The sequence below is a fragment of the Colias eurytheme genome, chromosome 6 (genome assembly GCF_061535395.1).
Source record: "Colias eurytheme isolate Ceu_HAF_F1 chromosome 6, ilColEury1 Martin Lab GWU primary, whole genome shotgun sequence".
NCBI classification, from domain to species: domain Eukaryota; kingdom Metazoa; phylum Arthropoda; class Insecta; order Lepidoptera; family Pieridae; genus Colias; species Colias eurytheme.
The window spans coordinates 7,581,129-7,608,880 of NC_142985.1; the positions used below are offsets into that span (position 1 = coordinate 7,581,129).

Consider the following 27,752-nt stretch of genomic DNA (forward strand, 5'->3'; position numbering starts at 1 on the left):
ATTATAGACTATTTTACAGTATTTAATAAAATCATTTAATTTTTTGTTCATTTTCATTAGAAATGTCAATTTTTCTCACCAAGGTGGAAATTTGGATGATAAGGATCTTGTTAGAAAAATATAAATTTTGACTAAAATCGACATTTTTACCAATAACAGTGTGATAATGAGCTTTTACTAAATCAGGCACACTTCTCGAACTCTATATTTTCTCTTGTATCGGCTTTTCGGTAACATTTCAAAAGAAAAAATTTCATCTGATCAAAGTAACGATACCACAGCTAACATTTGACAGTATGTACATAAACAAAATGATGTCGATAAAAACATTTCAGGTCGTTTGAGAAATTTGCCATTGCCAAAAAAGCTCATTATCACACTGTTTGTATGCATTTTCTGAGTAAATTTACTATGGTAATGTATATATTATATTTTAGACCATTAGAAAGTAGATATTTCAACGAACAAAAAGCCCCCAAACTTTTTGTAAAAAGCTGATATTTCGACGTCAGAATTTTCGATTGAAAATTAGGTTGTTTTTTTGGTATTAAGTTGAAATAAGGCGAAAAAATAAATATTTTCAATCAAATAAATTACAGTGTATTTGAGACACAATAAGGTAACTTTTCACCAAATATAGTAGAAAAAAATTTTTTTTTGAAAAAGAAATAAAAAACCAATAACTTGGTTTTTTTAATATTTCACCTAAATTTTGAGGTTATGTGAAAAATTTGTTAATACAAAAGTACAACTTTTGTACTTTTTATTACCTACAACTTTGCCATTGAACTTTTTTCCATAGGACTTGTAGTTTTGTTGGAAATCAAGAGAAACCATTTTTTAGCCTTAAAAGCTCCCAAACTCGGATTGTTTGTAATTTATTTTTCCTTTAATTTTTATCACATTCTCCTCCTTTTCTAATGGGTTTCATCCTACTACTATTTTTTTTAGGTTTTTATCATTTTGGAAGGGATTGGCCCTGGTGTATGTTGGGAGTGAGCGCACGTGTTATTTGTATTGTTTTTATGACCTGAAATTTAATTATTATTTGATAATTGAATAATTATTAATACTTTTATCCAATTGATTATTATTAGAATAAATAATTAACTTCATCAATTGATTTACTTTTAAATTATAATTTTACAGGTAAATTATGAGAGCTTTCATAAGTACATAATTATATTTGCATATATTTATCTACAACGCACCCATTTTACAATTCAAGTCTAAAATGAAACTAGAGTCGCATTTATTTTTGAACATACTGTAAGTGAAATTGCATAAGTGTGAGTACTGTGAACATGCCAGCTTTCCTTAATTGACCGATACATACCCTTACATAAATGACCCACACCTACCCACCCATACCGGTTAATCCTAATTATTATACCTAGGTCAAGTGTAAATATAATTCGACTTTTAAAAGTGACGCAAGATTGTATAATTATAATTGTGTCATTGTTGATGATAATATCCGGTCTGAAAAATGTATGTAAATTTCGGAAAATAAAAGCATTATTGAAGTGTCGCGTCATTATTATTATATGGGAATAAAAAGGCTTGGACATGGTATTTGATTTCATTGTAAATTTGACAAAATTTTAATGAACAAAATGAGCAAAATAATCGTTTAGACATTGTGTAACGTCGATGCGAGTAACTAAATAATAGATTTATCGATCCATAAAAAATATTTAACTTCACCTAAATCTAGATAATACAACTGCAAGTAATTTAGTGAACATGAGTAGGTATTTAGTCATCTGTGATCTGAGTAGCATTAACTAGGAATAATCCTATCACATAAGTGATTGATATATTTTACGTGATGTAAAGTAAAGACTATAATTTATACAAAAACGGAAACGTTCATAACATAATACAAATTGTAGTGTGTTCTAGTAAAGTACTCAATGTGTATAATATAGGCTCCTATGTTGTCAAGTATTATTTATTATCTAGAGTATCTTCGAATTATTTAATCCACATTTGACGATTGAGTCAATTTATCGCTTTGTGAACACAGCAAAATACCATGAAGGCTGCAATTGTTGGGGAATACCACCAATTGCTTTACTAAGGACATATTTAATGTAGGCCCATCACTGCCTGAACTTCCATCTATATTACAGAGCGCATTATAACACTAAATTTAGTACGCTGTGAACTTGTTGGGTGTAGTGTATTTTATTCATCATGTGTTTGTGGTTACTGACTGCATGTTTAGGGCTTTTGCCGTCCAATCCATCACAACAATCCCAAATTGTTATCATACAAGGAGTTCCAACGCCAATCTTGCAACCAACTACTGCAGCCCCGACAACTGCTGCTCCTACAACCGCAAGTGCAGCTCCCACCACAACTGCTGCTACGACCACCGCTGCAACGACACGAATGCCACCGCCGGCAACCACAATGATGCCTACGACAGCCGCACCGACCTCACCACCTACAATGGCTCCAACAACGGCTGCGCCTACCACAACCGCTTCAACTACAACCACTACAACAACTCCTCGCCCAACAACTGGTAATGCTATTGTACCCACTATCTCTACGGATAACACTGTCAGTTCCACTCCAATGACTAACTTGCCACTAATAACGCCATCGATGCCAATTAATATAGCTTCAACGTTACCAACCATCATAACTAATAATCCATCGGATAAAGGAACCCATGTAATTTTAATTTGTAATAATCCAGATGTCATATGTGTTTCTAATCCCGATGACAATACCACAGGACAGCTGCCGATAGATCCAAGACTCGGTACTACTACACAAGGACCTTCAGCTGATTTTCGGCTACCACCTATTATTGGATACAGTTCTCAAAATCCTTCCGATACAGCTGTACGCTTTCCAAGAGAAAAGAGAAGTGTTAACAATGATAGAATAAGAAATAGCCCTCAATATATCTACGAAAACTATTATGCTAATAGGCATATTATAAGTAAGAGACAAAGTTGTCGCTGTGTACAAGCGGGTACATGCGTGAGAAATGGGAATTCATATTATGGGAATGGCATGATCGATATTAGAATTGTTACACCGGTATGTTATATACTTATTATTTATAAAAGACTGCTTAACAGTTTTGTCTTGAATTCACTTCTGAGAACAATCGTTTATATTATAGACTTCTACGCCGTGTCCGACGGGACAGGAATATTGCTGTGGCAGTACTACTAATAGCGGAACTATTTCGTGTGGAACACTGCAAAATTCACCAACGCCTTCAGTTACACCCGCCGCAGGACAAGCTAATTATGGAGAATATCCGTGGCAGGTGGAGTATCTTGCATTTTTTTTAATAAATTTTTATTCAAATTTCTTCATCTTTTGTAGCTAATTAATATCCTTTCTAAAAATAAGGATTTTTATATGCACTTTGAATTTTGAAATAGTGAAAGATTTTAATATTTTTTAAAATTTGATAAAAATAATTGTTATTACAGGCTTTAATATTGTCAAAACAAAACGACTATATTGCTGGCGGAGTTTTAATTGATCAACTTAATGTTATAACAGTTACTCATAGACTTTCAACCTATATGTAAGTATAAAATTTCATATACTAAATAATTTTAATAAATTTTCTGCTCTATCAACATATTTTCGAAAAGACCAGAATATAATGCCTATCTATTTAATTGACAATTTTAATAAATAATGATTATATACGACAAATACAGGTCCTTTTGCCATATCGTAGTTAATACTTATCAAATAGTTTAAATTATATTTTAAAGCTCTGTATTTGAATATCGATTCAGTGTTTCAGGGACGGCTCCAAACATCAAAGTACGTTTAGGCGAATGGGACGCAGCTGGAACGTACGAACCCGTACCGTTTCAAGAATATACTGTAGCTAAGGTTTTCACACATCCGTCGTTTGATCCTAACACTTTACAATACGATATAACTGTATTGCGATTGTCTTCTGCAGTTCCCTTTACACCTATGAATGGTGCAGCGACTACAATAAATAGGGCTTGTCTTCCCCCTTCATCGACATCGACCTACACAGGGCAGAGGTAAGAATCTAATTGATAAATACTTAATAAAATAATGCAAACATAGCAATTTGATAGGTTCGATTCCCGGTCGATGCAAGTGAATTTTCGAAAATGTCTTTGTGTGTCTTTCACTTTCACTTACAGTTCTATTTCTTTTTAAAAATAAAGGAATGTTTCCTTTCAGAAAAAAATTGCTATCTTGAGTATTTCAAGTACTTTCCCTCCAGGGCCCATCGAAAATTTCCATACTGTATATAATAATTTAATAGTCTAAATTTTCCATCTACAATTTCATTACCAGTTGAGACTGATTCCTCACCGCTATTGATTATGCAACTCCATTTAATGAAAATCTGTGCTACAGTATCATAATATTATCCAATCAGTCCTATAGATTCGTATAACAAATGAAATTACAATTGAAGGTGCTGGGTAGCCGGTTGGGGGAAGGACATGTTTGGCTTGCAAGGTCAATACCAGCAAATATTGAAGGAGGTAGATGTGCCGATCGTTGCACCTTCGACATGCCAGTCGCAGTTACAAACCGCTCGACTTGGCTCCTCGTATGTACTCGATACGACATCCTTTGTATGCGCAGGAGGTGAAGCAAATAAGGATGCTTGTACGGTATGTGTTTTTTAATAATACATCTTAATTTTATTTTTACTTATGCTGTTAAAAACAAATGTAAAATTTGAAAAAAAACGAGAAATTAAAATTTGAAACCTTAAATAACGAAATATAGAAACTTCTGATTACATGATTACACTGTAAGAATTAGATTTAAGGAATGATAGTTGGCATAATATTATAAGGTACCTTCCAACTTCTCGATATATTTTTTTTCATGGATCATTCGGTATTTACGAAACTAAGATACGACATTTCTGTGAAAAATATAATTTAAAATATTCCAGGGTGACGGCGGATCGGGCTTGGTTTGCCTAGTGAACAATCAATGGGTTGTCGTGGGTCTGGTTGCGTGGGGTCTGGGCTGTGCCAACCAAAATGTTCCTGCCGCGTACGTTAATGTTGCAGGATTATTACCTTGGATACAACAACAAGTTGCGACAGCTTAAATCTGGACAAAATTCGTCAAAACTGTAGCATGATACTACGTATTATATTATCTGTGGTTATGGTTTATAGTATGTTTTGTTGAAATGTAATTTGTATTGTAAGATAATGAGCTTATAATGAGTTACTCAATTGTTACAATTTTTACTCATCTTTTTTAATAATAAATAAATATATTTTCTAGTTTACGAGCATTTCTTATGTCATAAAATATGATAGTGGATTTCTTCGTTTTCATGAATTCGTCATAATTAAGTCACTATCCGGTAATTTGCAGTTCGCAGGGTAGGATCAAATGAAACTACAGCATGATTTTTTTCTCTATTTTATATAATACTGGTAAAAACAAAGACAATAAGGTGAGTTACATTAACACAATAATTTATAGGGATAACAGTGTAATTTAATAGCGATGTAAACATTGTAAAACATGTTTCAGCAAAAACTATACATACGAGCTAACTATACATACATAGCCTTCTATACATACATGGAATAGCGTTCTAAACGCAGCATATTAACAAAATTTAATAAAGAATTAACATTCAACAAACTTATAATTACCTAGGTATAACATTGCTCAGGACGTTATCTAGTATTGCATTGCGGGATGTTACCCGCGTAGGACGATATTGTTCTTGACATACACTAATAATTTAACCATTGACGAAGTGATTTATTATTATAACTTTTCCACAGAATGCTACTTTATTGTCATATAGTTTTGGCCATAATACACTTGGTGCACTCAACTAACATCTAAATTTTAATCTTCATCAGGCTTCTCTTGTTTCACAACGGGTGGTACAGGTGTGGATGACCTTGGCCGCACAGGAGGTGGTGACGATACTTCAATATATTCGTCGTTTCTCTCTTCTTTGATTTCATTCTCTTGTTTCACTTGAACTTCTGGTGCCGGAGCCGTAGTGGTATTTGGAGACGGATCAGATTGCAACGCAGCCCAAGCCGAAGCAGCTCCTCTAGCGTAAGCTTCATAGAACGCTCTTTGAGCTAATTCAGCTTCTTCTAAATGAATTAACGCATGGTTATCGAGTTCCGCTCTAAAGAAGAACTTGAGGCCGCAACGAGCGCAGTCATATGGTCTCGAAGCAGCGGGATGTTCAGGTAAGTGTCGTTGCAAGCCAGCGGCGCTCGTGAATACGGCGGAACACAAGTAGCAACTGAAGGAGCCGATGCCAGCGAAAGTGTGTTCTATGAGATGCGTCTGGAGTCGAGTTGGCGATTCCAGGGAACGCCGACAGAGTCTGCAATCATTGTCTGCGGTGGGCGGCGGGGGAGGACGCGGCGCTGCATGTCTCGCATAGCACGAAGAACATGCGCGAACGCCTTCACCGGTTTCACTCTCTGATAAGGTTTTTAAACAAATAGCACAGCGCTGCTCGTCCTCGTTGGGTCGAAGATGGAACCTTGCGTGAAGTCGAGCTTCGGCCTCTGATGCCAAAGTTTGTCGACAAATGATACAAGGCGCGGGGAGGGCGGGGTGGTGACGCGCCATGTGTGTGAGATACGCTTCTTCTGATGTTAGCCGCGAGCGACATCGCGCGCATGTATCGCCAGCGACTACCTGTGGGTAAATATATAAAAATAAGTATAAGTAATCAATGTACAAACATTGATGGTTGGTAAAACTAATTACAGACAACTATGTTAACTACTAAAATAATAGTGATAATTAACATCATTGGACATAATCTGTCTTCTACCAGTCAGTAGGTACTCAAATTAAATTTGCGTACCTACATACATATTTCATTCACCACATACAGTGGTGGTCACATAATTAAAGACACTAAGAACATTTCATACTACCCAAGACACTTATCTCAACATTTTTTTTTACACTACCATTGGAACTTGTTAAATAATTTTAAAATATTCAGGTATGTGTTGTCTAATGCTAAACTAAATTTTATCTACAAAACTCGTCGGTTTGTTAGATTTTATTCGGTTCATCCTTACTACTAGCAGTTTTAACCTAGCAAAAGTCTGGCCATATAATTAAAGACATTAGACTCGCTTATAAGAAATATAAAAAAATATTATTTTAATGACATTATTTTTATAACACAAAATACCTGACGTATTTACAAAACATTTTTACACTTTTCAATATTTAGTTGCATGTCCTTTGGCAGTAATGACGGTTTACATCTCTTGGGCATTGAAGCAACTAATTTTGTTCAAGTTGCATCACTAAATTCGTTCCATTCTTCGGAAATGCTTTGCAAAGTTAGTCGACGTTTGATGATCGCTTTGCCGCGACTTCTTTCTTTCTTGATTTCATAAGTTTTCGATCGGATTTGAATCCGGACTGTAGGGGGGCCAATCCAAAACAGTTACAGATTGGTTCCTTAACAAGCACTGCACTACTTTTGCTGTGTGCTTAGGATCATTATCGTGTTGACAAGTCCAAACAACAGGTAAATTTTCCTCTGCATAGGGCAGCATGGATTGCTCTAAAATATATTATAGGTACTGGAATTTATCCATGTTGCCTTCTGTCTTTTTGACAGGTCCAACACCAAGTCCAGAAAAACAGCGCCACACATTGATATTTCCACCCCCATGTATGACTACTTTTTAGAGTATCTTGGATGCATTTCCTTATTGAGATGGCGTCTTACATATTGTGTTCTGACAGAATTAAAAATATTAATCTTAGTTTCATGCCAAAACAGCACATGTTTCCATTCTCGTTCAGTCCAGTGTTAGTATTTTGAAGCAAAGTGAAATCTTGCCTTCACATTTTGTTTTTTCAAAAGTGGTACTTTCCGAGATACTCTTCAGTGCAAGTTTTCCTCACACAGTCTCCGTCTAATTGTCTTTGCAGACACCCCCATCAAGCCTGCTGCACCATACAACTCTGAACTGTATCAGTTCCGACCCTTTAAATGGATCTTTTTAGCCAACAACAACATTTTTGAACCTTTCGGCCGAGTAGTTTCACTTGGTTTTGCTTTTCTGAGTACGTTTTCGGTCATGTGGAACATCTTGACATGTTTAATAGCATTCATAACCATATCCTTGAAACAGTTTAATTATCATGGAAGTTAAAAATATTTTTTCTTGTGGACGAGTTGTAACTCTTATTTTTAACCATAATAATTGATATTAAAACTATTAAACGTATGAATTTTAATTTTAAAAGTTAAAAATACCCAAAAAAATTATAGAGTGTCAACGATTTATGAAATTACGCGACAAAACTAAGTAAAGCAAAATGCTGTTTCTTTTTATTTATAAAAAATTATAACTCATTTCTTGTTGTCTTTAATTATGTGGCCAGCTACACGTACGTTAACAAAGTTTGTGTTACATTCCCACAGAAAGCAAGTGTCGAAACTACCAAGGAATATACCTATTTTTTGTCCCTCATTTTAAAGAACATATTGTCTTGTATGGTTTAATAAAAATAATACTAGATTAAATACCTTTTTCAGATAATTGTACTTCCTAATGTAAATATTTTATGATCAATTAGGGGGTGTCTTTAATTATGTGACCACCACTGTATATATTTTCATAAAATTCCATATGTCAGTCAGTCTGCATTACCTTGCAATGTGTAAGCTTGTGTTCCGCGAGCACGGCCGCGGAAGGCAGCACTTCATCGCAAATAAGGCACTTATGCCTTGCAGCCGTATTGCCCGAGTGAGCGCGTGTATGTGCCTCCAGTTCAGCGCGGCTGCGGGTGCGCTCGCCGCAGTACGCGCACTGTAACGCAACGGCACCGTTCTTGCGTCTACGCTCCTCTGTTTGGTTCTCGCCGGTGAGACACGGTGAACAATCATTTTCTATAGCGTTATTGTTTTCCGATTGTTTGGCCCGAGGTATGTCTCCGTTGACGTCCTGTAATAATAAAATAAAGATAAACAAACTTTTTAAGGGAGCGGTTTATATGTCTTAAATGTCTATAATCGAATTAATTGAACCACTACTATTTTGAATTCTTTAAGTATTGCATTTAAGATCTTCAATTTTAATATCGCTCTGTATTTGTTATTACATAGTTGTTTTGACTTGAAATTATATCATAAATGCATCTTTCATTCTTACCTGCGGAATAGTATGATGGACTTGCATGTGCCGCTCTAGCAAGTATTGTACCGCGAAAGTATCAGTACACGCAGGCACTGGACACCTATAACTATGGTGTGCCGCCGCATGTTCCCGCAATGCTCTCGCGCCGGCCACCACCGCACCGCACGCGCACCGCGCGGCTGCGTGCCGGTTGCGTACATGCGCAGTGCACTCCGCTTCAGAACGTAACGCACCCCCGTTCGAGCCGCAGGAACGACACACCCAGATTTTGTTCTCCCCGCTGTGTGCTACGGCGAAATGGACCTGCAAAATATAGTGCTGTTAATGTTGTTAAGATTATAAGTATAATTTGGCTTTAAAAATTCATTATTTAAACGTTTATTTAATTTAGTAGGTATCCAAAAATGACAATATTCAAAATAATAAAAATAAAAACACTTTATTGCATGGTAAGTATATTTTTACCTGGATTGCAACTTTTGATTCGAAGATCTCTTTGCAAAGTGTGCAACGGTACAGGCTATGCGCATGTTGATCGAAAAGGTGCTTTTGAAGGTCATCCGGCGAGGAAAAACTTCGAGCGCAACTGTGACATGTGTATTCACATGACACTGCCAAATAATGTGCTGCTAGGTGACGCTCTGAAGCGACAGGATCTGTGAATGTCGCTCCACAATGTAGACAGGGTGTTGGACTTGTTTGTGCCAAGTTTCCACCTTCTTCAAGGTGACCTTTCAAATGTGCTCGGAAAGCTTCAAAATCTGGTAGAGCCGCATCACACTGATTGCATAGCAACGTACTCGGTGATAGAACTGTCTGAGGTGTAGCTGATCCTGAACTTGATCTAGACCGTTTCACTGGAGGTGTTCCTTCTGATCCTCGACGGCTTAAATCAGTTGGAGCCGGTTGTTCCACAGTAACTGTTGGACCTTCGCCATTTAATAGGGCCGAATGTGATGCTCTTACATGAAGCTGCAATTGTTCCATGCTAGTGAATGTATCCCGAGTACAATAAATACACGCGAGAAGTGTAGGCGGTGGTTGAGAGGCCACGCGACGAGGTGGAGTCATAGCGCCATGTGCTGTTGTCATGTGTGCCTAAAACGATCATAATAACATGTAAATTATGTATTGAATATAATGATGGAAATACTAGATTGCCTATCTAAAAAATAACGAAAAAGCTCCACTTTCGCACTAATTACTTACTGTACACAACAGAATTGCAATACAAATACAAACCTGTAGCATTTCAGGTCGTCGAAAGCTCTCTCCGCAGCGGACACATCGCAAAGCTCTTCGTCTGTCGACCTCGCGCCCATCGCGGTCCCTCTTATGGCCCTGCATGTGGGATGTGAGCGCTGCTGCAGTGTTGTATCCACGGTTGCACACCGTACATTGGAACGGCTTCTGGTTGTCGTGAGTCTTCATGTGGATTTTTAAATGGTCGCTGCAAAGTGAAATACTTATCAGCCAAATAGCCAGAACTTCTCGCTTGAAGAAGCTTAGAGATCATGGTTTAAAATAAATTACACAATAATATTGTAACAAAAGAGGATAACCACTTCTGCAGGTTCATATTATTAAGTCTATTTTCAGGATATTTAATTGTTCTGATAAAAGTTTGAACTAGTTAAATTTTTTATTTTTTTATTTTATTTTATTTAAAAAACCATCACATATTTCGTTGTTATCGATATCCTTTTAAAAGTCTGCTTTTAAACAGATACTAACTAAGAATAAACTAACACATAAATATTCATAATAACTTAATCTGGAAAAGTGCTTAACGCTAGAATGTCATTTAAGAATTTTAAAGTTGAATAAAATAAATCATCATTGTATGACCGGAGAGGATAATTTGTCATCCAAGACATAAGTACCCACATAAAGCACGGACCAAATAGAACTAACAAAGAGGCTTTTCATGCAAACTACAGAATAAAAGCGTTCTCCCAAACACCTTCACTAATGGCCGTACTCAGCGCGCCAGTTTAGGTACTGGTCATTATTTTATTTTTGTAAGATCTTCGACGCCATTTGTCAACACATCATCTCTTTCACTTGTTGAACTCGTCGCTGGCTCGACAAATTGCATAGAATTAGTCACATGACCGCAGAGAGGTGACGAAAAAGGTGACGCGTCGTTTCATGGCCGTAAATCGTGCTTTGTGGTGTGACTTATGGTGATCAATCTTATTCTGTGGCCATTGTTATGCAAGCACATCTTCATTTGTGCGCCTACATTTAAAGGGATAATTCTTTAGGGTATTACGACCTTTTATAATGTTTTTGTTGTAAGGAATGTTTCATATTTTTGTGTTTTAAAGTAACATAAGTATGATATAAGTACTTTACCTGCGGGAGAACGCTGATTCGCAGTGTGCGCATCGGTATTTTCTATCGCCAGTGTGCAGTTTGACGTGGCGGTCTCGAGATCTCTTGTGTTTGAATAATCTCGAACAGAATTCGCAACGAAACGGCATTTGATCAGAATGAGTCTGTAAAGAATTTGAATTGATAAAAAATGAATGGAATGCAAAAGAGCGGTGCATAACACAACATTACTAGCAATGTTGCGAATAACAACTACCTAGTAGTAGGTAGTAAACTATATTTGAATCTGATCAAAAAGATACGTCGTTTGAGTGATTGTAATCACTGTTTAGTCGTATACCTAACAGAATAAGTGATTATGAGATGTATGATAAAGCGGCAATAGGTGAAATTGATTTGTAACCGATATGGCACAGTGGGAGCCGTTACTCGGGAATGCGATGGATGCAATTGATCTGTTTATTTTATATCAGATAACAGTATCTATATAAATATCTGTGTATTGTGTACTAGTAATATAAAAACTTAAGGAATTATTAAAAATGTTACCTACTGCATACGATTTACTCTAAGAAAACAATCTAAGGAATGCAATGAATAATTGAAAAAAATAATGTTTGAATATTGTACGTTTTTGATTTAAATAAGTTGCATTATGTAATTATTTCCCAATATCGTTTCTCGGTTTGGATAGATTCCTCTCTTAAGGGTGTTCAACTGACGACCCTTGGCTAACAAATCTTGTAACAAACCCAAACGTTGCGTTATGTCAGCGTTTAGAACCTCCAAAACTCCTATTTTTTTCAATTCATCATAATAGAGCACATAACTTATGCGTCACCTCTATTTGTAAAATATCTGCTACGGAAAAACATGAACAAAGAATTATTCATAAGTTAATTATGGAAATGGTAATGGGTGTAGCGACGGTGGCAGCGGCACAATGCCTCGTCCTTCACATCACCCGTGAACCGACTCGCAGGCGAGCACACGAAGCAACTTTGTCCAAACTGACAGCCTTTTCACGCTTTTACTAAATCCACTACCAATTATACTCTAGTCATGTAATGTAACGCTATATGTATACAAATGATTGACTGTTCGACGTCTACCACTTTTTTTGACGTGCAGACGAATTTTTTAAAAGAATACTTTTTCTTTCTAAAACGAAGCGTAACTTATTGATCTGGGTTGTTAGTGAGAATTATTGTATTTGTATAGTCAGGGGTTTATATTCTCGTGTTCGCTCAATTACCATGGATTGGTGGAGCCATTAGCGTCGTGTCTCAATTTGTTAGCACAGAGTGAAGCATAACAACTTAACATGGCTGCCATCATTGCGATCAAATGTGCAGACATTAACTATATTGTAAGAGTTGCAAAGTAATATTCAAATTATAAATTCCAACGCCTCTGTGATATTCAATTTCCTATTTATCTTTATGCATATTATAGTTATTTAAAAAAAATCGGTGTTGTCATTGTAGGTAATTCCAAGATATTAAATATTAATATCTTAGCAATTATAAAACTATAGAGTAATAATAATTAGCAATAATTGATTAATAGCAATTTCGTGAGCAAGACTAATAAACAATGCACATTACACCACGGGAGCTGAACGCTGGGTGCATGAAGATCCCTGCTGACATTTTACGACAAGAAACCGTAACACAACTTATAGCGAAAAGGCACGCAAATAACTTCAGGATTTATAATAACCTAAATAAACAGCGTGGGATTGTTCGACATAAATGCGTTGATGTTGTTAACTTTTCCGAGTAAAGCGCACCAAAAGACATTTGAAACTAGTTTAAGGCAGGCTTGATAGCCAATAAAGCACCGAAATGGCAGCTAGCGGCTACCGAGAGACTTTCCCAGGTGCCGTAATGCGATGTCATCGGCGGTTCACACAGCCGCTGCCCAGAGGTCATCAGCACAAACTCGTTGCCGGACCACTCTGTTATTATTTAAATTATTCAAATTTAGTGAAGAGTTGTAGGTACCTTCATATTCAGGGACACACGGTTAAAAAATCTTGTCTTGCTACTGTACATAGATGTTGAATATTTTTATTTTAGGTATTTAATAACTATCGAATGAACATTACAGTATCTTAAATACAAAAGCTGTTTTTGGCAAATTGTTCTTAGGTACACAAAAAGGATTAATAGTCATTTTTTTAGAAAAAGTTACTTAATGACAATAAATATTACAGTAGGTAGTTAACTAGGAACTGAAAAAGTATAAATTATGTTCATTAGTATTCTTCTAAGTTATCTTAGATAAGATGAAACCTATAGGATGATATTCTTTACCAAATTATTATGAAACTAATTATTACTTAAATCTTTTAATTTTATTACTAACATTCAACTACGCCTAAATACCCGTTTTACGCATTAATTTATTTTTAATGATTCTCTTTTTTAAAGCGCAGTGATAAAGAAATGGCATGGCTAGCTAGGGAGTTGTTATCTGGAGCTTATTTCCGGACGTCACCGACTGTCTCGATGCTGCTCAGACGCGATCTTTGCGATACATTTGTCGGCATCACACCACCGCCGTGCGACTTCTCGATGCATATCTATAAACCATGGTGGTGACTGCAATTTTATAGAGATAATCTAATAGAATCCTTATACGATTGCGACTTTCCTTAAATATATTTTCTAGTTCTGACCATCTGCAGTCTGCAGAATAACATTTTTGACACTGCTCGATATAAATCTAGATGTAAATGTAGGCGGAATACGGTTTATGCAAAGTGACGGTTCTATTTGCCCTATCTCGACTAGATCTCTGGCGGCGTGTGTCGAGGATAATCGTAGCGCGGTCGCATTGGCGCTGCACAAAGGAACCGAGATGTACAACCACCGTAATGGGCCGCACGTCACTGCCTCGCCGTCCTCAGAGTATTGCAAAGCTACTGCGATGCATATCTCGATACGCACCGGCTTTGCAAACGGTCTGTTTTGGGTATATACTTGCTAATGAAGCTGGAATCTGCATGATGTAACTTGCCAGGTAATTCATAGATATGACGGACATAATAGCTTTATTGCGGTCATTCCTGTTTTATGATGGCAAACGAGTTAACTAACCATAAGAGTTTGCATATCATTTTGTTGCCTTGTTGTTTGATATTATCGTCCGTTAATGCTTGTAAGTAGCAAGGTATAATAACAATTTGGTTCTACAGAATGCTTTTAAGACTAACCATCAAATTCGGTCTAGCTTGTAAGTACGTCCCAATTTTTGACGCTTGCCATTTTTACATTTTTACTTGCCACACTTAACCAATATAAGGAGCAAAATAAAATAATACCATACCTGTTCATGTTTCTTCAAGTAAGAAAGCCTTGGGAAGGCTTTATCACAGAACTGGCACTGATAGGGGGTGTGTTCCGTAGCGCCGAGCGTGAAGGGCGGCTCCCCCTCCACCTCCGGGTCTACCGCGTCAGCTGACGTTGGTGTGGAGGCGGGAGACGGCGAGGGTTCCGGCGTGGATGAGGGCCAGGAGCTGCCCGCCGTGCTGCCCACGCTGCCCAGTGCCTCTGTTGACAAACGGCGAATATATAATGCCTATACTTGTATACGTAGTATATTATTATTAGTCTGTGCCTATACCTACCTACCAGACATAAGCGATAAAGTTCCGCAATGATTCTAGCATCTGGTACCTATAGGCTATATGCGAAAAGATCGATGTTACAACGAAATTAATTACTTAATGAGATTAAAAAAATAACGATAGGTTTAGAAAAGAAATTTATATATTCTAAACAAACCATATCGAGATATATTTTGTAACTATTTTCCGCAATAAAACGAATTAGTTATGAATTTGATATATATTTTTGGTTTTATGGCAATCAAATGCTATATTTCTAAATGTAAATTTATAAAAGGCAAAGGATGCGGGTTCGAGTTCCGCCTCGTGATTGAATTTTTTCTATTCTTTATAAATTTAAACCTAATTATTATGGTTAAAAAAAATCATGATAGAGAATGACATTAAATAACTACACAAACGTTGGTTCCAAAAATTAAAACGATTAAGTACTTACTTCAACAATAAGTTATTAATAAGAAAATTATGAGGACACACCACATTGCATTGAGTAGGTATAATTTTCCCTTTAAATTTCTTATGAATAATTCAACTTGGGCATTCAATACATTCATATTATGTCGAAATTAATTGCTCTACCTATAGATTAAAATATTACAATATTAATGAATATGTTTATTGGAATAGGTATTTAAATACAATTTGGTGGGCAAGTTTAATTTCATTAATAGGTAACGATTATTCTTTGTTAACAAAATCACATTTTATCGTACACATATCTCTTATAAATACGCTATAAAGTAAGTTTATAAGAGTTTTTGTATATCAAATATTTCAAGAGCACCTAAAATACGAAATGTAGACAAATTGAATGGGCCGCAATGATGAGCATTCGCGCAAATCATGAGTAATGTCAGGAGAAGTCAGGATTCATGGCGGTGGTGAAATCGCGTCCCGAGTGGGCCACGGACGCAAAATGGAAACTAATTTAATTTTGTTTATGACATCCATAAATCGACAAAAATAATTTATGGAATTATAGATCTAATTGATTTTATTTCACTTCGTGTGATTAATTAAATTAAAAGTTTATCACAAAACTGGCGTTTGACGATATTCACAAAAAATGATAATCGACAAGAATTAAAACATCGAAAGTGTTATTTTTTATTTCACTTATTTTTATCTAGATGCTACTTAAAATCGTCTCTGAATAAATAATATAATGAGCTTTTTTATATGACCAAACATTTTTCAAATGGTTTCTTTCTTGAGATGTTTTGCGAACACTCGCGAAATTGGCGTATAAAACTTCATATATTCAGGTTCCGCGGTTCCCTTTTTACCGCGTCCCTATTTCCTTATTTTATATCGCATATAATAAGGGAAACTATTTATATCAATCTGTCTCCCTTCACGCCCCGGATGCGCGTAACGACCACGCTAATGGATAAAATAATGACAATTGAATTCCGTCATTCCGTAGAAGATTTAATGTACTTTCACGCTAATTAGGTTCTTTGTCACAATAAAAGTTTATTTAGAAGAAACATTCAAGTTTCTTGATTAATAAATTCATTCCTTAGTTTTATATTCATAGTTTCGTTTCATTTACAGGCATCGTTATCTTTTAAGATTCTGCCTTCCAAAATCTTTATATGGTGGATCACAGTTAATCGCTTTCTTCCATAATTACCTCGGTGTTAGATAGGATAAACGTAATTAAGAACGATTGCAAGCAATTCGTCGGGTGATTCTGGCGCCGCACATACTGTGGTGGGCGGCGGAAGCCCACTTCCTAATTGCGGCGTCTGAGACACCTCAACCGGCGCCTCGACAATCAGCGCCAATCTCCAAACGACTAATCATGTGAAAAACTGACCAACCTACACAGTACATATGGAATAAGCTTCAGAGGAATTCGATTTCAAGCACTATTACCTATGCCTGATCAGCGGTATCAGCATTTCTCAATCAATATGAAAGATGAAAATTCGTGGAGAGTTGTCGCGTAAGAACCACAGGATGGATGATGGATGGATCATTATTATTATATATTATGTAGTTACATATTATTTTTTTAAATTGAAATTAAAATGTGTGTTTAAATTGAAATTAATATGTTATAAATTTATATTAAAATGTAATATTGTCATGATTTTGAAAGAGCAACTAGGTACGGAGTTTCTTGCTGGTTCTTCTCCATATACCTAGATACTGCTTTCCGAATCGGTGGTAAATGTTATTCTATTCAAAAGTGATTCGAGATGAATTCTAATTGAATAAATAAATGTTTGAGTTTCTTTCGGTGTAGTTTGTTCATTTAATCGACTTAAAAAAACATGAGGTGCTACTGAAACTCGCAGACGCCTGGATCTTTTTTTCAAAATCTGACGATGTGAAATGAAAGGAAACTCAAATTTTTGTAAATCGTATATCTGTTGTCTTGTCATCATTAAATCATCATCTCATGATGACGATGGAGATTGGAGACCATAGATAGTAAATGATGAAATTTTTTAAATGTGGCGCGTAAGTGCAACTTCGCTACAAGTAGATACCTACGTGGTATCAAAAATTTGTTATACTAACCAGTATATTCTGCTTTTTATGGTCTACAGAAATAAAGGCAGTTCATTATTCCTCTTTAAAAAAAAGTTAAACATTTAATATGAAACATCGACGTCGATTGACTCTATTTTTTACTTTTTGAATACCTATAATTAGCTCTAGAGCTTTATAGCTATATTAGTTAAGTAGCTTTATTTAATTAGAATTGATACATATACATATATCTATTATAAAATATATAATTTTTATCACATGTCGTACCTAATTTTTACTTTTGGAGCAAATCTCTACCTTTATTGTATTAAAATTAAAAACCTACCCTTCAACGGTATTTTGCTATCTAGTAGTAATATATTAATTTGTCTCGTTGTCATTTTTATTCTTTCAATCTTACAGATTTGCAAGGTAATGTTTCCTCTTTTGCAGCAAAAATAGAGCAAGGCCTTAATGACTAAACCACACACATTAGTAAAGCCAGTTATATTTCTAGAAATTAGTCGATGCTTTTATTTTCAGAACATCAGAATTCAGAAATACTATGTAAGTAGATATAATATGAGCATAGAAATAATATCTGTAATAATAATATGTAATGCTCTATGTAGAGGAGATTTTTTGTTTTTCAAATTGCATAAGATTATCCCATTAGCGAAGTAGCTGTTAATTTCTGGTTACATTGATAAGACAAAGAAATATAAGACATTGATATACTTTCTATAAGACACAAATCTCTCTAAAAAAACGAATATAATAATTCAAACACTTTAAATTCTTAAGCAATGTAGTTAGATAGCTAGATGATTTTAGAACATATTAATTTTTAAATATTATATTTAATAATCCTACATGATACCAATATGTATCATGATAAATTATAGGTACCTACTTAGTTATAACTAATTAAATTTTAAATCTCTGACGTAAAAATAAATAATATATCAATAAGCTTTACACGTCTATCATTTATCTAGGGAATCATAGGCGCCAATTCCCAAACGACCTAACTAAGTAAAGTTCAGATTATATTATCCTTGGAAGGTGTGAAGGCAGTGGCATGATTTTTTTTGAGTCGAAAAATTCGTCGTAGATGTGTTGGAACTTACTCCTAAAAAATTTCATGTTTAAATTATTATTAGTTTAAAAATATACCTGGCGGTCTATCAATTCTTAAATAAATAAGATAGATAATTATTGCGACATTATTTTCCATTTCATTCCATTTTCTTTCTTACTTCATAATTACAAATATCTATACGATTGTTCATTATTTAGTGTCCTTCGTTTGGCCTTATGAGTAAGGATAGATGGCCATAGCAATTGTCTTTTTAGAATTATACTAGCTGTGCTCCGCAGTTTCACCCGCGTGGCTCCGCTCTTGTTGGTCTTAGCGTGATGATATTATATAGCATATAGCCTTTCTCGTTGAATGGGCTATCTAACACTGAAATAATTTTTCAAATCGGGCCATTAGTTCCTGAGATTAGCGCGTTCAAACAAACAAACAAACTCTTCAGCTTTATAATTTTAGTCTAGTTTAATTAAATATCGAGTCATTGGACAAAAAGCTTAGTATACCTAATTACCACCAACGTTGTATACGGCTAACTCTATTTTAATTTTCGGGAGGCTCTTTTTGCTCCTATAAGATTTTTCAGAGCTTCAAGGTACTTATAGAAGACAAATAAAATTTTGGGCTCTGATTTGATTTTAATTTCTGCCTTTCAAATATACCTACCTCAATCTAACGATACATTTTTCTTAACGTTTATTAAATGTTGGATAATTTTTAAACATCTTCCTACTTCTCTTAGGTAGGTACCTACCTATTATATATAATATGTAGTATACTACATAAAATTTATTTAATTCCATAAAAAATTTTTCAACTTACCCTTTATATCTTCAGAAGAGACGTCGTGATTTTCTTTATTAGCTTGTATTTTCTCTATCAAATGCTCCAATCTGCTGCTATTGCCTTTGAATAACATGATCATAGCGCCAGCACCCTGCGAGCGGGGCTACACCTGAATCCTTTTTGTGAACATTTAAGCGTATCCGTCAAGAGTTTGCCGCAGGTGCACTGATGCCAGTTATTTTGAAGTTTTTTGAGGGCAAATATATTGCAAGTGCGAATTAATGCGTGGCGCGTGTCCGACAGGTGGCACTAATTGATGGGGTGCCCGTTTCTGCTTTAGTACGGTTCCTTTCCGCCAATTATTTAGGTGACTGCTATTGACCGAATAATTAGTGAGCGTTGCACCTTTATACTCTGTTTACGGGAGCCCTTTAATTTTGGAAACTGGTTTCAGGTCGCCAGCTGAGAGTGTATCGAGTGATTTGTAATGCAGCGATGCACCGACGCGCGCTTCAATGTTGAGAAGTGCGGCGCGACTGTGAGCTCTTGATGGGCGAGTCGGAGCCAGCGCGCCCGAGCCTCGGCACCTCAGCACCCGAACGCCCCGCCCGTGTGCTCCGCCTACCGGCTCCCCTCTCCACCAAAACTGCACCCAACTATAAATAAGTTTTCGAAGCTTTCCTTCTAATGTTAAACCTAGTGCTTATTGGAAAATTAACCAACATTTTCCACGTTTAGTAACGGAAAGCTTTATTCGTTTACGTCAGCTTAACATTTTTTCCTTCTAATTTGCTATATCTCAGCGATATGTTCGTGAATAACTAATGGATTTTCAAACAGAGTCCCATACGTAATCAATCGTAAACAATTTGACGCGTTCATTTTGTAGCACGCAAATGAGGGATACGGATTTTAACGTGAAATATCGAAGTGACAGCGGGATGACACTAAAAGCTTTTTAGAATGCTCTGTCGAGAAAATTTTGCACAGTCTTTTCCCCGTTCCACCTACGGGTAGGCGCGGCCAATGGGCGCAGATGTCCCCCGCCTCGTTCGCACCTTCAAACTGAATAGACAAAACGCTGCAATTTTTTATCATTAAGTCAATTATTTACAGTTTGTGTCTTTTTGTATCATTCACTTGTGAATGACTCTAGGATTGTTTTGGCAAACTTTGAGCACAAAGAATTTGTATAAATTGGTTAATATTGGATAATGAGTTTTTAAATAAATGTTAAATGCTTTAAATGTTAGTATTTTGTAAAGAATTAAAAAACATTAGCAGTATATTAAGTGCCGGCCACCCGACGTCCGTCGATTGGCCCGCAGGGAGTGATAGAGTCGGTGGACTTGCGGATTTCTACCTTTTAGTTGTGAATATATTATTACAGGGATTACTGACGACACCAACCGCGGTCATTTTACGGATAAACTTGAGAAACATCTGCATTTTAGGATTCCCTGGTGATTTGTTTACTCATAAAATGAACACGAAATTTAACACTGAATGAATTGTTATACTACCTATAAATTTATATTAAAAAAAACACAAGGCATACGTTTATACGTAAACATATTGTGATAAATATGAGTTCGGCTCAAAATTAAATTTAAGCTCTAGGTACATATTACCCAATACTTAGTTAACTATAACCCTTTTATTGTTATTATTTTATTTAATAAGAAGTTATTTTAATCATAATATTGTAAAGAATGTAGAACAATATTCAAATGTCGAAGAGATTATTCATTTTTTTAATTGGAGAGACTTTATGAAATACATAATATAGAGACGCGATTTTCTTCTGTTCTTTTTTCTTGTCATTAGACATTAGAAACACATGCAAATTGATCTAGAATTGTGTTGAATGCACATTTTTTAAAATATAATAATACGGTCCTATTTTAACTTAGAAAACAGTGTTAATTTAATTGCATTTGCAAAATGAAAAGAATTGAACTTTGTATTTTAATGTGTCAATTGAAATATTTTTAAGTGTAGGTACCTATAACCTAGTTAGGGAAGAAACAGTAGATAAATTATCTTAAACATAAACCAATTTTATATTAAATTGAGACACACATCATTCATGAATTACGTTTATACACATAGCACAAAGCAAACTAAACGGACGTATAAGATCCGACAAATTAATGAACATTAAATATTCACGCGACGTTACAAGTGAAAATGGGATTGACAGTGTCGGGCGAACATCAGGCGGATACAAAAGGGTTAAACATTAATACTTAAGTGTCCCGCACCTCTCTCTGACACCACCGATTAGTCTGTCACTGAACTGAATCTCCGGTCTTGAATAAAGTATTATGAAAAAGCAAACTCGCACTTCTTATCTTAGTAAGCCTCCATTGTGACTGCCACTGGCAATGATGAGGGTCTGCCGTCTGAGTTACATTTTGGTTCGCGGGATCCCCTCGCGTCATTTTATAAAACAAAACTTTACTGCTAATGTACAAGTATGCATATTATCCATGGTAGCTAACACGTATCAACATCTTTTTATACGTTATAATTTAATTAATGACTGTATTTTCATTAATAATAATTTAAGAACGTACACTTCAAGAGTGGGAAATATTTTAATTAATAGATTAGGCATATAATTAAGCATATTACCTATATCATAATATCGGAAAAAATAATTGCAAGTCATAATGATTGATTGAGATTGGTCGAAGGCAAAAAAAACTGTTTTTAAATTCCCTTTTTCCTTTAAATCAACTCTCACTCTGTGTATCGAATTTAAATTGTCAACAGATATCAGACACCCAAAACATTTTTTGTTACCCGGAGATCCCTTGGGTCCCCGTTCTGACAACAGACATGCACATATCCAGCTTCTAATAAATCAATTACTTGATTGCGTTAGTGATAAGAATTTTTCATAGAATTGTGTGTTCATATGTTTCAATTATTAATTTAAATATACTTGTGCATAAAATATATGTAATGGTACCTATGAACTTTCTTATTTCCTAGCTTGAAGTTTCAGACTTGCCATAAAGTTTGAAGTAAATTGTTATTAAGTTGTTATGTTATGTTATTATTAGGTACATTCGATACAATTTTTGTCCAATCCACAGATTAATGATTTTTTTTAAATATTAACTCCCAAACCGTAGAGGTCTCAACACGCGTAAAATTGAGGCCACACAAACAAATCTATTGGTGCGATGTTTTTCTATGAAGATCGCAGCGTGAGATATCAACTGCAGGGTGGTCTCTCTCCCAAGAGCAATGTCACAGTGTGTCATGACGAATGTCTGGAGGGTTTACCGTAAATTGGATTCGTTTATAAATAACGAATAAACCAATTACTTCACCTAATATTAACGTCTTTAGATACAACACTAAAAATATATCATTAATAGTTTAAAGAAGTCGTCAGTCCTTTTTTATTATGGTCAGTGTGAATCAAAATTATAACATCGTGACAATATAACAGTTTTAACCACAAATGTATGAGATTCCAACACGGAGTGTGTAATAAACACTTTTCTACAAATGTGAATGCTGATACCATCACTAACGACCGTGTTCACGCCAACACCTTTATAACCGCCTTTCGTAATGTTTCAACGATTATGGCTTTATCAACGTTTAAGATGTTAAAGAGGGCTGGAGAGTGGAGTATTGTTGTGTTTTCTCGTTATATAAGCCGTAGTGGCGAGGTATCGTGGATTTTCGAATTCGTGTGTCACAGAGCATGTCAAATGTGTGACAAGAATAGAGTTAGTGGGCACCGATACGCGGTGTCACGTCGCGCGGCGCGGCGATGGTATCCCAGAGGCGGCGCGCTTTACGCGTACATCTCACTTGAAATAGGTCAATTAAGACGTGGGAGTGAGAGATACGTGACCGTAACGCCTGATCTCAAGACATGATACGGCGGTGTTACGTTTGACGCCTTTATTTATCTGAAACGGCTGCTTCATGTACCTACTACGGCCGTAAGATAATGCGCTCATAAAAAAATTGTCACTTGTGCTACTTGCAAACGAGCCGTGAATATAGCTAAGCATTTTGAATGTTAAATGACAAATGTAATAAAATTTCTGAGTCTAGAGTCTAGACTTTTGAAGTAAAATATGTTTATGTTTTATTTTATTGTTAAGATAACTCATTCATTTGAAAAAGATGTTTTCCTAAAACTTGTTTTTATCCATTAGAATGACGAAAGTGCGATGTTCGATTAAGATCCGTGGGAAGGTGCTCACCACGAATAACTGCGCATTATGACTGAGAGCATGACTGAAAGTTGATCTGGTGTAACGAACCGGGAGGCATGCGCAGTTTGGTGACAGTTCCGCGACTTAGCGCCTACTACACTAAGGTCACCGAGGCGCTCGTACAATATTGTGACCATGATTATCAGCGGTGCATTACTTTATAAATATCCAGTACTGTCTGCATCAATAATTAAGGGTTATTTGTAAGCATTTGTAAAATATTCAAATTAAACATTAGACCTCTATAGTTAAATTAAAGTACATATATTTATTAGGTGTAGTCTTTATATAATATTATGTATATCTATATAGTGTAAACTATAAATAATAATATACATCCATACATTACAACATAAATAACCTATAAATTTATATAAGCTATTTGAATGTGCCATTACTATCAGGACGACCCAGCCAATTCTTAAAAGAAGTGATCTCAAAAACAATTGAACGCATAGTCAACTGAGTCAAATCTGCTGCCAATACAGTTGTCCCTGGCCTAAGTAGGCACGCTCGTGACCAATGATTGCCTCGGCACGTCACGCGGCTTTTTACCACCTCTAGGTGGGTTATGGTACATTAATGTCCACGACCCTGAAGAATGACTTGGACCGTGGCTTATTGCAAATCCACTTACAATGCGTTTCCCAAACAAAGCCTATTTATTCCTCGTTTTTGTTAACCATATTTTAGATATTATGGTTTCAATATAATTTACATCGATATTATTAAGTTTATACCTAAGTCGTTATATATATTTATCTTATATCTTATCCTGGATGATATCCTGGCTAACAGAATACCTAGATAGAAATAAATATAAGCCTACTTAAGAATGATAAATACTTAATGATAACATATTTTTAATAACTGACTAACTGGCATATTAGTTAAATTGTAACGAACGAAATATCTAATATTTTTTCTTTATAATACCTATAAGTTCATTGTGTATTCTTTTTTGTAATTTTCTGTGGTGCACAATTATAAATAGTTATTGTTGATTCGATTGGCATCCTCCTTAATAAATTGTTGCTCTACATAGGTACCTACTGTAAAATAACTTGGTCACTGATGATAGTAAATCTAAAATATATATTTAAGTTAGAAGTCAAAAATGAAAATTTTCTTTGTTTTGCACAATAAGTTGCAATTGAATTGATTATTTTTCCGACCCAAATATCGATATTTTTTATAGATAATTTTTTGAAAATCTTTATAATAATAAGTGAAAATTATGTTAGGTAATCGAATTTATGAGAAGTTTCTCAATTTTGCTATTTTACTGAACTCTATTTTCATAATAAGTTTATCTTAACAATCTGAAACGGAATTCACTTTACGAAACTACCCTACATACCTTTTACCTACTCTCACATGCTCATTTTCACTTTATAACCTAAAAAATCCTTATGTAAACTAAAGAAAAATATATTGCACTAGTTTACCATCCAACCTTAAATATACATTCTATATAATCCAAAAGATAAAGCAATTGTAAACCAAATAAATAGCTAACACAGGAGGGCTGACTGCACAGGCGGATCGGCACGTAGTTCCCACTGCAGGTGAGCTGCTGCTGCGGTCGCGCGCGGCTGCCGACACCTGCCCGAGCTGCCCGAATTGCTTGTAATCGTAGAACTAATCATAGCCCAATTGTTTAAGGTGGAAACTAGTTGGGATCGCGTTAATGCCTTTATTATTGAGTATGGAATTGTAGAGTTTGAAGTTTATGGAGAAATACGAAAGTTTTGAAATAAAATTTAAACTCAACTGTTGTGATTAACTGTTTTGTCTAATAAAAAACACAAATTGAATTCCTAAGTAGTTGTCTTTATTTATGAAACACATAAAAATAGAAATGTATACCTATGATAACCTATACATCTGTTTAGTATAACCACTACTGCACTCAAAAGTAATCTTCCACTTTACGAAGTTTATAAGATTTATTTGCATCAAATAACAATCCATAAAGTGAAGGAAGAGCCGGGGGCTCGGACAGGAAAGCGAGCCCCCTTAAAGTCCGGTAGTGGCGCGCACGTCCGGCTACTTACAACTGCGACTTGATGGACTTCCGCTTCTTTACTGCTTCTACAAGAGTTGCCACGTTTAACAATACAGCGCAATGTAAATCAGCTCTTTGTTACATGAACGTACCTATATAAATCATTAGATACCTATATACATATACTACATATTACGTTTCATATAATATAGTTCTGTACCTTATGTTATCATTTATTCATAACTTAACAGATAAATATCAATGTTAAGCTCATTTGATTTATCTTCAAGCATGTTTTGATCAATTTGCATTATTTATAAACTGAAAAATAACCAGATACCAAATCAAAATATTTTCACAATTAGTGCTCTTGTGGATTTATAACAATGACGTAAATCAGTTGTTTGTAATAGCATTCGGTATACTGGGAATGTTAAACTATAAACTAGATCCGACGTATTTCGGTTCATACAATGGATGGACCCGGAGCAGGAAATGCCGGGGAAGCCAAGACGAACCGCGGCAAACTATCTTACACAATAGAGATAACTAAATAAGATGCACGTCACACTCTTGTTTATAAATACGCTGATCTTGTTCAACTCTACTTGATGTTACGCAATTTCAGCTATTATTATTATGCTCTCAGTTTCGGCAACAAACATTTGCTGTATTAGCGGTAGATAACTTTGACGAATTTTTCTAAATTTTTATCAAATGTCTTATAATCGTGACGATGATGAAACAAAATATTATTATAATAAAATTAGATTACTAAATATAACCGCAGTTTATATCGCACTTTTGACTTCATTATAGTTAACTACATTGTATAGACTATACTAGGTATACCATTGGGTATACCTACCTACGGTACCCTTCCTCAGACTATATCAGTTATCTGTCAATTACAAGACAATTGGATTGCTAGTAACGCGAACGTCGTGAAAGCGTAACGAAAAACTTTCGCCTTGTTCATATTTGTTGAGCAAGGATTTTGAAGTAGATAATGCCTTTATTGTGGCTGAATTAAGGCAGAAAATACGAATATACATTCGGTACAAAGGAATTACCTTTGTGGCTCTACTTTAATTATTATAAAACGATGAATACAATGACTTAACTATTAAATTCAATACATAAAATTTTTTATTTTATTACACAAATCTAAATATAAAGCATACCCCGTACCTCAATTACGTTCGTATAAAATGTAAAATGGAATGTATTAAGCCATGAAATTAAATATTTACCACAATAATAAGAGCATAAACACGCAAGTTTTGGAAAGGCAGTCCATGAAACGTGACCAGAAAGTTAAGCTTGGTCGCGAGTCGTTGAAATTGTATTATAATGATATATTCCCATAAAATTTACTCCAAATAGCTTTATTTATTACAAAAATATTGAAAAGATCATCCATAATAATGATGACAATCTAATATACCTAGTAGCAGAATTATTGTGTGCAAGTCATGGGCAAGCATTTAAAATATTTTGACCATCTGCATCAGCATGAAAATGCTTAAGATAAGTAATTTGTCACAATTTACAAAACTAATCAATATTATTTATACCTTCATACATAAAATTTGTGCGACTATAAACAACTGGCAAAATACCTACTACTTACCACACAATTCACAAATTTTCAGTTAACATTAGATATATCTATTAATTTTGCCAATTAATTATAATGTGTGTTTAACGCATGTTAAGTTTGTGGCTTCTTCATTCAATCGAAAGGACCTTAATGTAGTTGTTTTGATGGTTTCATAATTCAATTGTAAAAAAGGAAGACTATTTTCAACAATCCTATGTTTGGGTGGTCGAAACCCACGTCATCGTTCATTTCACGCGTATTAATGATCACTACCGGGCTTTACCTCATCACCTGTTGAAGGCTTAATCAAAGGCATTGATGGACTTACAATCTACATTAATGTACTATTAGTTACGATTAAGCAATTAGCACGAGCCATTTGTGTTGAGT

The 27,752-nt window shown here is 35.2% G+C and overlaps 2 protein-coding genes across 2 annotated transcripts in view; one reads left to right on the forward strand and one right to left on the reverse strand.

The window, feature by feature from the left end:
- Positions 1–1,924: 1,924 nt before the first annotated feature.
- LOC149907799 (inactive CLIP domain-containing serine protease A3-like) lies at positions 1,925–5,106 on the forward strand. Its single transcript, XM_090103406.1, has 7 exons — positions 1,925–2,533; positions 2,750–3,060; positions 3,146–3,295; positions 3,465–3,562; positions 3,783–4,043; positions 4,451–4,652; positions 4,943–5,106. The coding sequence occupies exons 1-7, from the start codon at positions 2,200–2,202 to the stop codon at positions 5,102–5,104; spliced, it is 1,518 nt and encodes a 505-aa protein (XP_089959532.1). The 5' UTR covers positions 1,925–2,199; the 3' UTR covers positions 5,105–5,106.
- Positions 5,107–5,446: 340 nt separating this feature from the next.
- L (zinc finger protein Lobe) overlaps positions 5,447–27,752 on the reverse strand; it is a 44,236-nt gene continuing 21,930 nt past the window's right edge. The window contains exons 4-10 of the mRNA XM_090102400.1: positions 14,835–15,058; positions 11,523–11,665; positions 10,407–10,614; positions 9,630–10,262; positions 9,180–9,467; positions 8,679–8,972; positions 5,447–6,687 (exon numbers count right to left, since the gene is read on the reverse strand). Of these exons, the coding sequence (XP_089958526.1) occupies positions 5,869–6,687; positions 8,679–8,972; positions 9,180–9,467; positions 9,630–10,262; positions 10,407–10,614; positions 11,523–11,665; positions 14,835–15,058 (2,609 nt within the window). The 3' untranslated portion in view covers positions 5,447–5,868. The remainder of the gene's footprint in view (positions 6,688–8,678; positions 8,973–9,179; positions 9,468–9,629; positions 10,263–10,406; positions 10,615–11,522; positions 11,666–14,834; positions 15,059–27,752) is intronic.